Source organism: Crocodylus porosus, unplaced genomic scaffold (assembly GCF_001723895.1).
Source record: "Crocodylus porosus isolate Cpor-Errol unplaced genomic scaffold, CroPor_comp1, whole genome shotgun sequence".
NCBI classification, from domain to species: domain Eukaryota; kingdom Metazoa; phylum Chordata; order Crocodylia; family Crocodylidae; genus Crocodylus; species Crocodylus porosus.
In genome coordinates this window covers 22,368,749-22,386,227 of record NW_017728917.1, presented here as the reverse complement: position 1 = coordinate 22,386,227, position 17,479 = coordinate 22,368,749, and the positions used below count along the sequence as shown (strand labels likewise).

At 37.5% G+C, this 17,479-nt stretch overlaps 1 protein-coding gene across 2 annotated transcripts in view; it reads right to left on the bottom strand.

The window, feature by feature from the left end:
- The window catches only part of ERC2 (ELKS/RAB6-interacting/CAST family member 2), a 951,034-nt gene that overhangs the window by 93,562 nt on the left and 839,993 nt on the right, over positions 1-17,479 (bottom strand). The window contains exon 18 of one of the 2 annotated variants that reach the window (XM_019536910.1): positions 13,141-13,918. The exons of the other annotated variant lie outside the window; for it this stretch is intronic. Coding sequence (XP_019392455.1) covers positions 13,892-13,918 — 27 coding nt within the window. The 3' untranslated portion in view covers positions 13,141-13,891. Of the gene's footprint in view, positions 1-13,140; positions 13,919-17,479 lie in introns of those variants that run through there. 2 annotated transcript variants of the gene reach the window in all.

Genomic DNA, 17,479 nt, shown 5'->3' with positions numbered 1-17,479 from the left:
AGCCTATAAGGATGCTGCAGGTTTTTCTCCCAAGGTGGAGAACCTTGCATTTTTCGGTGTTAAACACCGTCAGGTTCTCGTCTGCCCATGTCATAAACCTGTCAAGATCCATCTGGATCAGCCTCCTGTCCTCAGGTGTGGATGCTTTACCCTATAAATTTATTTATAGTACGGAAATAGGCAAGTGTTGGAGGGAATGCAGTCATTTGGGAGGACTCTACCATATATGATGGACATGTCCCATAATCAAACTGTTCTGGAAGAAGACTGGAGACAGGGTAAGGGTAATAACAGGATGTCAGCTATCAGAAAACCCCCTTAGAATTCTTACTAAAGTGCATTTCTTTTAAAGACGAACTTGTTTTCAAATGTTGCCTCTTCCAGTATTGAAACTCTTATATCATGTGTGCCCAACTGTGCAGTTGTTACTGTGCAGTCATGTAGCTCATTGCTACTGTGTGACTTGCAACAGACTCAGTTTAGTACTTAGCTAAAGCAAGTACTAAATATCTGTGCAGTAACCACTGGTACTGCATGGCCCCGGTGCTACGTGGATTGTTTCCAAACCTACTGCACAGTAGCAATGACCTCATTGCTACTGCATAGTAGTGGCGGTGTCATGTAGCTTCACTGCACTGTCATGCAGTAGCAGCGATGTAGTGTCTCCTGTAGATGCGCCCTGTGTCTCTAATTTTGCACCTTTCCATTGTATTGTTGTAGCTTTTTATTTTTCTGAGCAGTAGAGTATACTTGCCTAGTTGTAATTACTGACTTTCTTGGCAAATATGTTCTCTCTTTAACTAATTTAACTTGTTCTTCTAGTCTCCTTAGAGAAATTGTATAATCTTCTTAATTGGAAATTATTAAGGAGAGCTGGATAAACATCAAACTGAGATAGTTTAAGAATAGCATATCCTGAATCTGTGCAGTAGCTTGGACTAAATGATCATTGAGGCACCTTATAAAACTGTGATTCTCTCATGCATTAATTAATTCTGTAATGTATTCTAAACTCAGTACAATAGATTTGGTGTTGGTGCACAAAGACAATAATGGGAATACAAAGTACAGTCTGTAAGTAATATTTGACTTTTATGGCTTAACTTCAGAGACAAAAACTTTAGAGAAATTTATGCAATTTTTTCACATTAAACATACACAAAGGCAAAATTTTATACCCACTACATAGTGACGCTATTTAGTATTTTGCTATGCAGGAGTTACCTCGTACCCATTGGGAAAATAATGAGACAGTACAGGTGAAGGAACTGCATCATAAATAGGCATCCTATTCCACACTCAGTACATCAAAATCTTGTGTAGCAATATATATGCTTCATTCTCAGTACACCTAGATGCTTCCCAGCCATGTAGTATAGTCACATCAGAACTGATTTTATACAAATTTAAAAAGAAAATAAAGATAATCTTTCTCAAAATACAACATGAAGACCCTACATGGTTATGTTTTATGAAATCACTACAGAAGAAAAAATGTTATTTGACAAAGTTCACCTCTAATTGCTCATAATTTGTCTGTAAAGAGTTTGCAATATATATGCACTACCAATGCATGGTATCAAGTGCGTAACAGTTTTCTGGAATTCACTGAACAATATTTGAACTGTGGATTTTTGGTAATATATTTTTGTAATGTATTTTTTATATAAAAATTCAAGGACGTTTTACTCCTAACAGGATATTTAAATCATATCATATTGATCCTGTTTCCCAAATACAACACTTAGGCCTCTGGCAGACATTCAGTTAAAGGCCACATATGCACGGCAATTGTGGGATCAGGGATCAGATCCCAACTGCTCACTACTGTTGGTGCAGGTGAGCCTGGGATCATGATCTTGGGCTCCCTGCACACCAGCAAGTAGCAAGTTGGGTACCCATTGTGCCTGTGGCTAGCAGCACTAATCCGCTGATCGGCACTCCCAGCCTCAGGAATACACTGGGCACCTAGCCTTGAAAGGCTCCAGAACAATCCCAAGGTTGGGAGTGCTGATCAGCTGTTTGGTGCTCCCGGCCATGGGAGCACATTGGGCATCCAGCTTGCTGTTTGCTGGTTCAGGGGGAGACCTGGATCATGATCTCAGGCTCACCCTGCACCAGTAATATGGCACTAAAACTGATGGACGCTGGGAACCAGCCACAAAGTTACTGCACAAAATATGGCTCGCTGTCTGTTTTACTGCCACCACCACCTTGAATGAACATGTGACAAGATTACTACTTAAGACAAGGTTAACTAATTAACCATGTCTTAAATGTGACATCTGCCAGGAAACTTAGAATCTAATTTCAAAAAGTGAATATTCACAATCCTAGTTCAAGATTGATTTACTGTTATGTTCACTAACAGTGCGATGCCACATGGATGCATGAGCTTGCAGAAAAGCCTACATAACACAAAGAAGTGCTATGCAGGATACTCAAGTTAGGGCTGCAGGTGCCAGCACTAGAAGTGGGGGTGTGGCTCTGCACCTAGACTGATAAAAAGCAGGTGTCCTTAGTTCTGGTGCAGCACCATGATACTACAGCTATACTACTTCTATTAGTATGACTATTACTTTGCTTCCAGTTCTGTACTAGCTTCAGCTACCTTTGCACAGCCCAGCATTGTCTCATGTAAACAGATTCTCATGCTACTATGGAACATGTTCACATGAATATCTGTGGAATGAAACTATACAATACGTCCAGACATAACCGAATCAAATTTGCATTTGAACTTATGTTTTGAGCTATTTGTCAGCTTTAGGTACTGAGTTCCATGTACATGGTATAAATTTTTCATTTGGGGCATAAATGAAATACTTTCTCATGTTGCTGGATACAGTGTCTCAAACAGGACACATTGATGGGAAGGTTATGCATAATGTCTTTTTCCACATCCATTCAGATGTGACAAAAGTTGCTAAAAATATAACTATTACTTTGCTTTACAGTATCACATACAGGCTGAAAAAACAGATCAAGACCTGATAGACTAAGCTGGATGATTCAAGAAGCTTTGAAACTCATTTCACCAAACAAATTTTCATTTGTTTGTAGAAACATTCAGCATTTCTAGCAAAAAACTGAGGTCAAAGTTCAAAGAGAACTGACTGACTTATATTGCTAAAATAGAGTGCAACTTATTGAATTTATATAATAAAAATTCCACACCTAAACACTAGAGTGATTGGTGTCTCATAAATACCAAGGATAAGATAAGGATTAGATAAGATAAATGCTTGCCAAGAGAAAGGCAAGGTAAATGATCTTTTTTGTGAAAAACTCTTTCAGAGTATTTATATTTGTGAACTAACTTTTTTGTAAGACAGATATGGCCAAATCAAAAGGCAACAATTATCTAACAGACTTTGGTGAATTCCTGATCCTATGGAAGCTGATGGCAGACCTCTAGCTGAATTCAACGTGACCAGCCTTTTACTTTCTGATCTGAACTCTGTACAATATTTGGCCGCATCAGAATCAAAACAAAATACAAGAGATAAGGATCATCTCTACCCTGCCTTCATTAAGAATCTGATTTTAAAAAAGCAGGGACACTCTTTCTATTGACAGGCTTTGAAGAAGCCCCATAGTATATTTTCTTTTTCTGTGAAACTTTGTGAGGTACTGCATACTTTTACAGCATACTCTATATAATAATGAAACCCCAAAATTGTTAACTTGGGCAATTAAAGAACTGTCTACAAATAATTAAAATTAACTCTGTCCCATTGACTCTACAGTTTTATTGCCAAAAAATACTACTAATGCTTCTAAAACATGAATTGACAGAATTATAATGAATTTAACAGTCATGCATTAAAAAGCAAGATCTCTCTCTAATAAAAATTAAAATATTGCTGGAACAAAAAAGAAAAGAGTACTCCAAAGTTTTTTCAAGGCTTGCAAAAGAAAGCATCTTAGGGAGAATCTTCTTTTTACTTAGTAATATACAAGTTTTAAGTAAAACAACAATCATGCCAAAAAAGTCACAATCCAAAGGCCCTTGGGCTCCAGACTAAGTAGCAACACCCATCGGGCTAATTAAGCATAGAGCCTGTATTCATGCACTCCATGAGAGAAATAAAATGAACACTGGCTACACTTAAGTTGCTTATTTTTTTCTACTGCTTTGCATGCTATGAAGACTAATTTCAAAGTGAACATCTTTTTTCCAAAACAGCCTCAATACACTATTCAAACACGAAAACATTTATTTACAAACAACTCAATTTAAAATAATGAAAATTAAAAGTAGAACAATAGCTATTAGTTCTTTTACCCAAACACAGCCTTACTTGGTATTTTGTACCATCTCTCTCATACTTCAAAGTGCTATGAGCAAAAGAGAATTTTTTAAAAGGACGCTTAAATGGATATGTAATCTCCCTATGCACAATCACATCAGAAACAGAACTTCGTATTGCTTTTGATTTGTGAAAGAGATGTTTTCCTTTTCTATCCTCTTAGAAGGCATAAAATATATGAATCACAAGATTTTTCTACTATTAATTAGCATTAAAAACATTTTGTTTTAGCCTCAGCTTTAATTTAGGAGCATTCAGTGATTCCACTGAATAGCACTTGGGCTTTCTAAAAATGGTTTCACAGAGGCTAGGGCCAAGCTTCTGAATGCCTGAAGTTAGCCTCCTAAGTCCATACATAGGACAAGATTCTGGGTCCTGGTTTTGAAAGTGTTGGCGTTACTTTGTCATTGACTATTCATGCATTCATTCTTCTATATGCATTAAGTCTCACTTAGCTTCAGGTGTGAATTTCACCCCATTTCCAGGATAAAACAGAGAACAAACCTGTCCAACTTTTCCCTGCCCATCACCTAAAATGTTTGATTAACCTCATGACTGGCAAAGAATAGAACTTACCGCACTGGGGATCAACAGGTTTGGTGTCTATCTTGATTATAGACATCTGTGAATGAGTAGGTGGCATAGTCCCAACTGTCTTTTAATTTCTGTTGCACTTAATTGGTAAACAATAGCAAACAAAAAAAAAGAGCAGTTCTATTCTATCTGCACAGCTCAAGCTTGTCATGAATAATATTCTCAGAAATCCAGGTGGTTTCAGTCACCCATATCTGACTCCTGTATAGTCTTAATTCTTGAAACAAATTATTGCCCTTATAATTTTTTTAAAGGAAAAGTTACCTTTCTAACAAGCCCCAACCAGTGAGTTTACAAATACTGCCAAATTTGCTGGCCAATCAGATTTCCCTATACATCCAGTCCGTTTCATAATAAGTAGCGAGCACTCTGTAACCGTACATCTTCCCATCCAGACAGTCTTTTGTTCCATCGTAATCATCTCTCTCTTTTGTGGTATGTGAGCACCAAAGTGGTAAAGTTCAAAATTACTTTAGTGGTTTTTAAGTTATCATTTTTTCTACAGTTAGGGGATCAGTTTCTACCACCCTTACTCATGCATGGTAGTACCACAAAGAATCTGTAGGCCCTGTAATTTTATTGAGACTACATGTGTGGCAAAGTATAGGTCAATACGAGTAAGGTTAATAAAATCTGGCTGCATGTGAATCTAATCAAAACCTATTTCTTTGCTTTTGATTGCAGTCAGATCCACCACTAGAAGATGTCAATTTTTCATTTCACATGCAGCCAAAATCTCAGAAAAAATTCTGAACATGCCATTGCTGCTGAATTGAAATCCAAATCCTAAACTTTATTTTGTTTCAAACCACAACCTTCGTCAAACCAAATGTGGATTCAGTCCCTGAAATTCAGAGTGCTATGGAAAACCTATGGACACCCAGATGCAACACCGACTCTCAGACCTCCTCTTTAAAATGTTGCTCCTCATCTGCCTGCACATACAAACTATTGTTTTGTCTTAAATTCATAACCATTCAGGCTATTGTGGCCATCATCCTGAAAAATACTGAGTGCCTCCTGGTGGGCAGTGAATACACATCTTAAAGGAAGTGTTCCTCAAAGGAAACTATTCACAGAAATATAGTATTTTATCTACTTCTAAATTTCAATATATTTTCTGCAACAAAAAACAATAGATAAATGAATTTGAATGAGAACCCAAGTGAACTTTAGAGCATAACATATTATAGTTGGATGCGTCTACCCAAAACACATTACTGCGGCGCTGACTAATTAATTCTGTAGCAAAGGATCGTGATCTACCCATGCAGTGTCATTAGGCTGAAGTAAACAAATTAACCCCACTACAGGATAGTACTGCCTGACACAAGTATTATCCTATAGTAGAGTTATTTACTCTGTGGCTACACACATGTAGACAGTGATGTGGCTGGCAGAGGCATGAAGGTGCTACAGTACAAGGGCTGCCTGCCAGCTAGACCTGTACTATAGCACTCCTGTGCCCCAACCAACCCTTCTGCCACACACTGAGCTGGGCAGGAGCAGCCACAGGCTGGCAGGTTGACTCCTGGGACTCCCTGCCAGCTGGGGCTGCACTGGTCTGGCTCAATGTGCTGCAGTCCCAGGTACACAGGTAAACACTGCACCCAGCAGCAATAAACTTCAGTGAGTTTATTACATCACACTAATTTCATGTGTAGACATGCCCATTTTCTGACAGAAACAAACAATATACAGCAAATAGAAAACAACCTTTTAAATCATACAAATGTGCAAATCAGGGATTTCTACATAAGGTTTTCTCAAACATGCAATTACAGCAGAGTTCAAGGAGAATTAAAGAAGAAAAGTAGCTGTTAATTGTCTCCCAACCTGATTCAAGGCATTCTTGGAATTGCTCCAATGCTGCTATTGAAGCTGTAAGAATGAAGACAGAAATAAAACAAAAATAACATAAAAATAGGTATTGCAAAGCTTAATATTTAAGTTCCCCAAAATCTCTGAATAGTTAAAGATGTGCTATCTCTTTAACTGCTTTTTATTTTATGCTTCAGTAGCTGACTTCTGTCATTTTACCACCCATCCCCATTTCCTTTCTACCTCCCATTTCATTACCTGCTCCAACCCATTAATTTTCCACCCCCCAACTTCATGTTCCTGTGCCCTCCAACTGGTCTCTCTCACACACATTTAGAGTAGGAATAGAAGCCTGTCCTGGATTAACCGGCCTGTAGCAACAATTCAAAGCTGTATCTCCTAGTCAGACAGCTGCTCACCAGCTTTCTAGTGCAGGGCTTTTCAACCTTTTTTCATTTGTGGATTCCTAAAAAATTTCAAATAGAGGTGTGGGCCTCTTTGGAAATTTCAGATGGAGGTGAAGGCCCCTTTCAATTTTAAGTGCAAGTGTCCACATACTTTGATTGATCATAGTCATCTTTCATGGACCCCTTAGATACAGTCTGTGGACTCCCAGGTGTCTGTGGACCACAGATTGAACACCACTGCTCTAGTGGCAAGCCACAGCTGTGCAGGTAGGAAACAGTCAGAGAAGGGGTTTAGCCTTAAAGTGTGACTGCTCCAAACTCAAGCTAGCACTAACACTGAGCAACATTTGAGGAGCACAAAGCGCAACGTGAAACAAGGCCCTTAGCTAATGAATCCTCATGAGATACTCAGACCTTAAAGTACGATAAACCAGATATGGAACAGGATCCATAGGACTACTCTATTTGTTTCTGCCATCCATGAAAGACTTTGGACTCCCACAGGAACATAGTTGTCTCCTAACCCCTTCATTGGAAAAACACGTAGGATTTGGTACATTTGGAAGCACAATTAGCCTTCCTAACTTTACTACTGCAGTGACCTTAGAAGTTTCTGATGCTACGTATGCCTATGAAGTATTATTAAAGTGTTATCGCATTCCCTTAATTTTGGAACATTCTACTCTCGTAGATGTACTTGTTCCAGGATGAGCGAGTATCCATGCTGGCTTTAAAGCTTGTACACAGGAAGACTTACACCAGTATCATTTGATACAAAGGACCTTGGACCTGGAGGGCTTTTTATTTTTTTTGTACAAAACATTTAAAGAATCTGCTGACACCATTTTATATAACTATGTATAAACAGAAGTTTATACACTTTGGGTGTCTTCTAGCCCACAGATAGGATTTCTTAAAGACAGTTATTTGGCCTTTCAGTCTAAAATGTATCCTCAGTTTAAAACCTGCACCATTACCCAAACAAAAACCACTATTTCCTCTGACTTGTTTATTAAGGAATACTTTTGGTGGGAAAAATTTTGCCAGTGCCTTAGTTCACAGGATCATAACCTTGGCTACAACCTTCAATAAAGGCAGCTGGCACTGTGACTCTACTTGAAAAAGAGGAGGATTAACATCGCAAATATTTAGAACAATGCTAAGAAATCATATTCTGGAACATATTCTCTTGAGATTTATTTCTTAAAGCTGTTGATTTTTTAAAGCTGTCTTTTGAATTATAGGACTGACTGAAATAAAAGTACATACTATACAATTTATATGCTTGATGAGAACACGACTACAACAGACTATGGAATTGGCTTGTTCAAATAACTTCAATTTTCAGTTCACAGAAGTGTTGCTAGCTATGATGCTTAAGGCAGGTTAATGTTCCAAATGGTAAATCTGCAAAAACAAAAGAATAAAAAGAAGTGGATTTACAGGTCATCTGGAATTAGATTTTCTGGCCCACTATTTTGTTACAGCTTTAGATAGTCACCATTATTTGGTTGCAGAACAATTCCTTAAATGAAGATGAAATAAATTTCCTGTCATTGCAGTGATTAGGACATTGGTACTACCCTTTACCTGTGGCACATTGTTTTTTTTACTGTGGCATGCAAGAGGAACGAAAGTGTAAGTTCTTCTGAATAATTTTGAACATGAGAAAGAAAGATTTGATGTGCTAACCCAAGAGGTAATTTCTAGTTCTATGTTCCTACATTTGGAGGACATGATCCTCCTACTGCCCTTGACTAAAATAGGAGTTGAACCTCCCATGAAAACTGAGATAGATTGTGGGTGGTGGTGTTGAAGGTAATAATCAGCCTATGTAAATAAGGTTGGAGAAGAGAGGAAGGCAAAAGTTCTCTTTGTGAAATAGTTTCTTACCAAGTTTTAGTTCTGTGGATTCTAGCTGTATGAATTCTAATTCTAAAGGGATTCCTTCTTACATATTTTATTGTACTTGACATCTATGCACTGACTAATAATCTTACTCTCATACATGTTCTTATTCTTTTTAATTGAAAAAACCACTGCATATGCACAAAAAAACCCAGATCCAGAGCCAGTTAGTACAGCTCAGCTGGAGTGAATAGAATTACACAGATTTACACCAGCTGAGAATCTACCCAGGATCACTGCCAAAACATATTAACGTCCACATCTGTATTTTTTTATGAATCAAGTCCTGAAAATTTGCATATGTTTCCAATTCAAATGGACTTAATTTATTCTAGTGTTTGTAAAAAATAAAAAATGCCCTTGTACCACATGAGCCAAATTTTGCTCTCAGCTATTTCTGAGTAAATTCATTGATTCCATTCCAATTATTCCATTCACATCTACCTTAGTGCAACATTTGCCCACAGGTTTTTATTACTGAGAATTCTTGATTAGTTTGTCATTTCAATGTTTTACAATGCAGAGTCCTGATTTTGACCAACTCCAATTTTAATTCTAACCCATCAGTTTCACATGAAATGTATTTCCTATATGCCACAAAAGCAGATCATTCAATGTTAGTAGGAACATAAATGTCTCTGATTTAAAAAACAAACAACAAAAACACTTTTATACTCAAAGTCAATTTGTTTATTCTATACTCTTGCAATAAAAATTAAATTATTTCTTTATCCTTCTGTTGAAAGTTAGTTTTCCAAAGCAATGTAACAAGTATGAAATGTATACAAGTTTTTAAATCAAAACTAATGTGTCACCATGACTCTAAAAGGATATTATTCCTATGATCTTGTTCATAAAAATGCATCATAGAATTGAGCTACATACCTTGTCATTTGACATGTATAACTAAAAAAATAAGAGAAAGGACTATGAACTGTAAGTAGTAAGGTGAAGGCAGTTTTTCCCCCCTAAAAATCCACATTTTTGTCATCTAAATACTTTTCAAGTTAAATTGTTGCCTGCTAGAATTAAATGTTCATCTCTAGAAAACATTAAATCCCTCTTGTTCAGTTCTGCTTGTCATCTGTTTCTTGCTTATGTTCACAATTAACATTTGCTATAAGCCTGAAGCTAAAAACCATAGAGAGGGTCTGTCTTACAGGGAACGTTAACTCAATTTAATTATATTAACTCCACACTTTAACATTACTTCAATTGACTGAAAGATCTGGTTTCTCTTTATCATATGCTTTGCTTTGGAAAGAGGGAGTGTGTTGAAGTTATATCTTGCCCTATGTATTGATGAGTCTCTTGGGAGCATTTACATTCGGGAGGCTGAAACTCTCTGTTTAACTCTAATGGTATAATGGAAGCGTCCCCATCACTCCTGGTTATCAATAGCTTCACTGACCACTCATCTGGTAGGACCTGGAGGTTTGTTGTCACCACACGACTCTTAAATACCTTTTTCTTATATTGGGGTAAAGTTCTTCACAGCATTCTGAGAGATTACACCCATTTTCTCATCCCTGGTGAGAGGTTACTAATTGTAACATTTTCTGCTACTTGTTGTCACCTTACATTTTATCAGTATAGTGAGATATCATGGTGCAGATTAGTGGCCCACTTTTCTCTGTGGTGCAGTACAAAGAGAACTAAAACTATCCATATCTCTCCATAAGGCTTCTTTGCCACCTTAGTCCTGCAGTCCTGGCACAGAGAAGGTGACTGGGATGAGCTGCATTCTACCCATGTATGGTGGAGCGCTGTTGTCAGCTAGCATGGATTAAAAAAATTCCCAGGCTGCCCTCATATACACGGGGAAAAATGAAGAAATGGAACAGAACTGTAGCAAAAACCATATGCCTACAGCTATACAACCCTGGACATGAACAGAGGTATCTTAATGGTTGCTGTGGATGTTCTCCTCATGTTTATGGTGCATTCCAAAAAGTCATAGTGTTGCTATTTCTGTTTTTGAGAGCAGTAAAATATTCCAGATTGTTCACTTGTATTTGGCTTATTACTTTCCTGAGCTATTAAATTCACTTAGTCATGCACCTTATGCATCACACCAGTGCTCAAGATTTGCCCCACTGTGACTTTTTTACATACCAACAAATATGCTTTAACATTCATATCTTTCATTTCAGCATGCACATAAACTCTCTTAGATGCATTCTAACAGGGAGTTTACTTTAACAGTTAGCAGCATAGTACATCAGTGATATATAAAAATGGACAATCTCATCTCATACAAGATAAACATACGCAACTCTGATATTCCGTCAACCCAATCTGTTAGGCTGGACAGTACTCTTGTGAAGTTTGTCAGAAACTTAACATTTCCTAGGCATCACATCCAGTGTTCATAACTGCAATGTTATATTAAGCAGACATTCTCTGCCTAAGTAGAAATGTAAGAGAATTCACCTTTCAAAAAACCAGTCTGGGTTGGGCTTCACACATCCCCCTGACAAAACATGGGAAAGGTGTTAAAGGCTTAAACCTTTCTCACCTCCTGCTCTCCTAGGACATCAAGAACTATTAGCTCTCTTAAGACCACAGTGAACTATTATAAGATTTCTCTCTTTTTGCTTTCTTTGAATTCTGATTATGTATAAATCTCGTAAAAGGGACAATATAATGACTTTCAAAACCATTCATCAAACAGATTTCTATACTAAACAGACCACATGCAAAGAGAAATATAATGTCTTGTAGTTTTCACTTTATAATAACATATCCTCAAGGTGCTAGTCTAAACCTATGATTCTTCCCCATCAAAGAGACTGTATAGGACTAGTTCAGAAATTACTTGGATTTCTGACAATGCCTCCCCACCAGGGGTTGAATATACTACCTTTGTACCACTCTGAGGCTCTGTTGGATTAGGAAAAAAGAACAAATAAGATATATGATGCAAAATTGCATTGGCAACCAAACAAAGAATCTAAAACTAATGCCTTTTTTTACACTGGATATGCATATGTGCCTGGAAACTAAACAAGAATCTGCCTTACACACTCAGGACAGAAGAAAGGAATCTGACAAACAGTTGAAATTATGCTATTTGTAAATCAGTGAAGAAACTGTTACTGAAATAGCATGCAACTGAAGTTGAATAAAACTTGCTAATTACTTACAGCACAACATGAAAACATAAAAAACCCAAAGCTTTCCTACATTTTCATGTGAAACAAACCACCCAAGAATTCTTTTAAATTTCATATGAGCAAGAGAGAAGAAACTGGGACTAGAATTAGTTAGAAGATATAGGTTATGAGCTACTGCATTGTTACCATGAGGTTTGTATCTGTTCATATATGTGTACATTATACATACATACAATACATGCTTACATATGCTTATGATATATAATACTTTAAAATGAATCAGAAAATATAACAACAAGATTTTAATTCTGTTTAGCTATCCATGTATATGTTTGGTACAAACTGGCACTGCACTGTTCATAATAACCCTTTTGCTTGGCAACAGCAGGCTTTTAAATTTCTCTGTACCATGGAACTTAAACTTTTCCTTTTTTCAAAAAACTACAAACAATCAATTATGTAAATCACTAATTCAGCATCTGCTTAAAGTCATCATAGATACGAATGCATACACATTCATTTCCACTGAGCAAGAAACTGCCATTGTGAAGAAAATTGTTATTTTGGAAATGTGATTCTTATCAATTAAAACCTTACAGATCCACCTCTGAAATCATGTTAAAATAAAACAATAAATTCACATAGTATTCCATTTTTGATAATGGATACCAGAGCTACTAAAATACTTATGGAAGCATCTTCAATAAGGGCTTGCTTGACTCTTCAAATCATTAATCATGTGAGTAGTCCTTGCTCCTATGAGCATTCCCACTGAAGCTAATTGAAGCAGTTCCAGTGAGTAAGAACTACTTAAGTGAACAGCAGTTTTCACAGCTGACCTTTTTGGACTGACTTTCATTTATATTATGGCTCCTTATACTGTCAGTGTAATGTAAAGGGACCTTAGATTAAATGAGTTATATACACATGTTAAAAAACGCATTTATTAAGGCAAGCAGCTAGATATGCACTGAACAAATAGTTCACAAATAATGTTAGTACAATACTAGCTCTTAGTTCAACATAATTAACATTATAAGCTATATTTGTCTATTTTTAAACATCATGGACATATCCTATGTCATGGATATCCATCTATCAGGATTTATGAGTAAAAATGGAACTGTTGCATAGAGAGATTTCAGTTTTCCTTCTCAAGCATCTGCTTCGTTTAAAATTAAAAAGGTAATGTTTCAGTTCTAGCATCACCTTTTCATGCACATGAATATATGGCAGACTTATGGGATATATATACTAATCTGTGCCAAACATTTTAAATGACACTCATATTCAATCTATAAAACTACCTGATGATGTTTTATATTGGTACTTCCAATAAAACAAGCAATATGGCAGGATTGCCACTAATTTATAATATGCTAGAGAAGGTCATTCTTATCTACTAGTAACAGGAATTCTATTATTCCCAAGTACTCAACAAGAATGGATACAAATACTGAGAAAGAAATGTTTTGGATCTGTGTATCATGAAATAGGTTTGGAAAAGTTGAACTAGTGATGATTGTTCCAAGAAATTGCACATCATTGTAATCCCCCATGGCACATGAGGAAACATATCTTTTACATGGTTCATATACACACAGTTCAAGACACATGTCCATTAATACAGTTCAAAATGCAAACAATAGCATTAGACCACAACTTGAAATAGATATAAAAGATGGTTTCTCACCCCTCAAAACAAAACTGGAACTTTGGTTTATAGGAACGGCTATGCCCATATACCCTCCTCATCATCCTGCGTGCCAGACATTAGAAGGTGCACAGAGAAGTTGTTAGCATTGGAATGAAAGGAGAAAAGGTTAGTTACCTTAGTGCATGTTAACTTATATTGATCTTGGTTGTTAAAAGCATTGAGTTACAAAGAAAAAAATGTTTTGCAATTCAAGCAACAAAAACAACTGAACAATATTGTGTCATGCATAAGAGAATCTGCAGCTATAGCAACCCAAACAAAAACAATGAAAGGAAACATTCTTTCCAGCCAGTTAAAACTCTGTGTCAAAAGTGGATTATAAGATTAAATATTAAAAGATTATTTTTTTTAAGAAACCTGATGGCTTGCACATAATTTACTGCAGAAATAGATTAAACCTTTAACTGAGCAAAGAAGTAATTACTATAATCAAATTGCCTTACATTCTGCAAGGTTAAAGGATACAGTAAAAACTGCTGAGGAACCAAAAAATCTCTCTTTACTGAAGTATACTTTTCTAACATATAATCAATCAAATCTATCATTTAACCAAGCTTTAAATACCGTATGTTGCTGGAATACTGTAGGAAAATTTCTTTGCTTTTTCAGGTATCATGACTTGATTTTTTTTTCTTGTCTCAGTAGTAGTGGCATATGTAATATTGAATTTGCATAAAATCATATTTTAAAAGGTGTTATTGAGGATAGTATAGACATACTCTTATAAAGAAGGGTGTCCTTGGTGTTTATCGCAAACATGAGGTAGAAAAAAGTACACTGGAAGAATTAAATGTTTTTCTCCTGAATATAGTGATTACAGATTAGAATTTTTATAATATCCCTAAATCTAGATACACAGGGAACAATATATAGGTATACACACTGTCTATGTCTTGGGTACATTTTACTAATGAATGCAAAGTTATATACATATTAGTACTGGGCAGAAGATAAAAACAAAACATAATATATAATTTTACTCTGCCTATTTTCAGACAAGCACGTACCATGTAATATGGGTTTCATTCAATTTAGTATTTCCAAATCAAATAAAATCTTATAATTTCAGTTATATATAAAATCCACTCTCCATATTTTAGAAATTAAAAAAATTACATGACATTCTACAGTTTCATAACATCGAAAGCTAGTTGGTATAATGTAAATTACTGGCACTTAATTAAATCTAAAAAATAAACAAAATGAGTAGTAATTAATTATGATTGAAACAGACAGGAATTTTAGCCTGAAAATATACACTGCCAATATCACTACTGTTCCTAGTCCACTCTAGGAACAAAAGAGAGCTCCCAGATGTCAACTGTTATTAAAAACCAGATGTTAAGATAGATGTCTTGCATTTTGCCGAATTAAGTAAAGAAATCTGACAGTCCAATATAAACTTAGCTATCACTTAACACACACAAAATGTGGGTAAATTCCTTTAACATTAACTTCGAATATTTCTTAGTTTTAAGTTTTGTACAACTAGAAGAGAAACTGAAGAAATTATATTATCTAACTATTATTACTCTCTCTAAAATAAGGCTCAAATTCTCCCAAATTCCTATCAGGCCTGTTTTTCCTACCTGAAAAGATATGAGTAACTCCCACTGACTTCTGTAAGAGTTGTTCTTATTCAACCCTTACTGACTTTAATTGAATTACCTTTAAAATCTCTGAGAGTTTTGCCAAAGTACTGAGTAAAAATTGCAGCACTTCACTCTCATTACCCAGCTTGATCCCACTTCACTAATGGAGATATTACATTAACCTTTGGTGGCATCTTTATAAAACTACAGTAATCGAAAAAGAAGGGTTTGGGAGGGGAGAACATATCATTTTACAACACCTTTCTAACTACCTACTGCCCATTCTTCTGTCTGATGCATTGTTAATTTGTCATTAGGCAAATATTATTTTTTTCATTAATTGTTTCTGAGTGCACACACGCTCTGTCTTGTCATAGAATCATAGAAGTAGGGTTGGAAGAGACCTTGTAGATCTTCAAGTCTGCCCCCCTGCCTGGGCGGGAGAAAAACTGGGCTCAAATGATCCCAGCTAGGTAGGCATCAAGCCTCCTCTTAAAGACCCTCAGGGTAGGAGCCAGCACCACATCCCTTGGAAGTTGGTTCCAGATCCTAGCCGCCCTAACTGAAGTAGTTCTTACGGATGTCTAATCTAAACCTACCCTCCAACAACTTGTAACCGTTATTCCTTGTTATGCCACGGGGTGCTAGAGGAAACAAACCCTTCTGGTCCTCCCCAGTGAGTTTATAGACTGTCACCAGGTCCTCCATCAGCCTTCTCTTGTGAAGGCTGAACAGGTTCAGGTCCTGCAGTCTCTCATTGTAGGGTCTGCCCTGTTGTCCCTGGGTCATGCGGGTGGCCCTCCTCTGGACCCTCTCAATGTTGTCCACATCCCTCCTGAAGTGGGGCGCACAGAACTGGACACAGTACTCCAGCTGTGGCCTGACCAGTGTTGCATAGAGGGGGAGGAGCACCTCCTTGGACCTGCCTGAGATGTACCTGTGGATGCATGACAAGGTCCAGTTAGGCCTGCCAACTGTGACCTCGCATTGTTGGCCCATGTTCATCTTGGAGTCCATAATGACTCCAAGATCCCTTTCTGCCTCCATGCTCGCAAGAAGGGAGTTTCCCATCTTATAAGTGTGCTGCTGGTTACTACTGCTCAAGTGCAGCACCCTGCACTTGTCATTATTGAAGCGCATCCTGTTTTTGCTAGCTCACCCCTGTAACCTATCCAAGTCTTGCTGCAGGTCTTTCCCTACTACTTCCTACTAGCATGCTCACCTCACCCCAAATTTTGGTATCATCAACAAATTTAAACAGGTTGCTTTTCACCCCGTCGCCCAAATCACTGATAAAGAAATTGAACAGAGCGGGCCCAAGGACTGAGCCCTGCAGGACTCTGCTGCCCACTTCCCCCAGGTCGAATATGACCCATTCACCACCACCCTCTGAGTGTGACCCTTCAGCCAATCTGCAATCCATCTGACTGTGTAGGCATCAATGCCACAGTCACCCAATTTTTTAATGAGGATGGGGTGGCAGATGTTGTCAAAGGCCTTGCTGAAATCCAGAAAGACTACATCCACAGCAACACCTACATCCAATGCTTTTGTGACCTGATCATAAAAGGCAATCAGGTTGGTCTGACATGACCTGCCCCTAATGAAACGGTGCTGAGCATCATCTCTGAGGCCGGCCCATCATATCCATAGCTCCATGATGATCTTCTCAAAGAGTTTCCCTAGGACTGAGGTAAGACTGATGGGCCTACAGTTGCCTGGGTCCTCCCTCCTCCCTTTTTTAAAGATGGGGACCAAGTTGGCTATCTTTCAATCATCTGGCACCTGGCCCAAGCACCACAAGTGCTCGTAAAGCCGTGTCAAGGGCCCTGGCAATAACCCCTGCTAGCTCCCTCAACACCCTAGTGTGGAGAGCATCTGGACCCGCTGATTTGAACACGTCCAGCCCCTCCAGAAGCTCTCTAACCCAGTCCTCCCCAACCTGAGGTCTGGAGGCATTCCCCTCGAGTTTGTCTTGCATCACGGTGGGGAAGTCCTGGTCCCTGCCCAA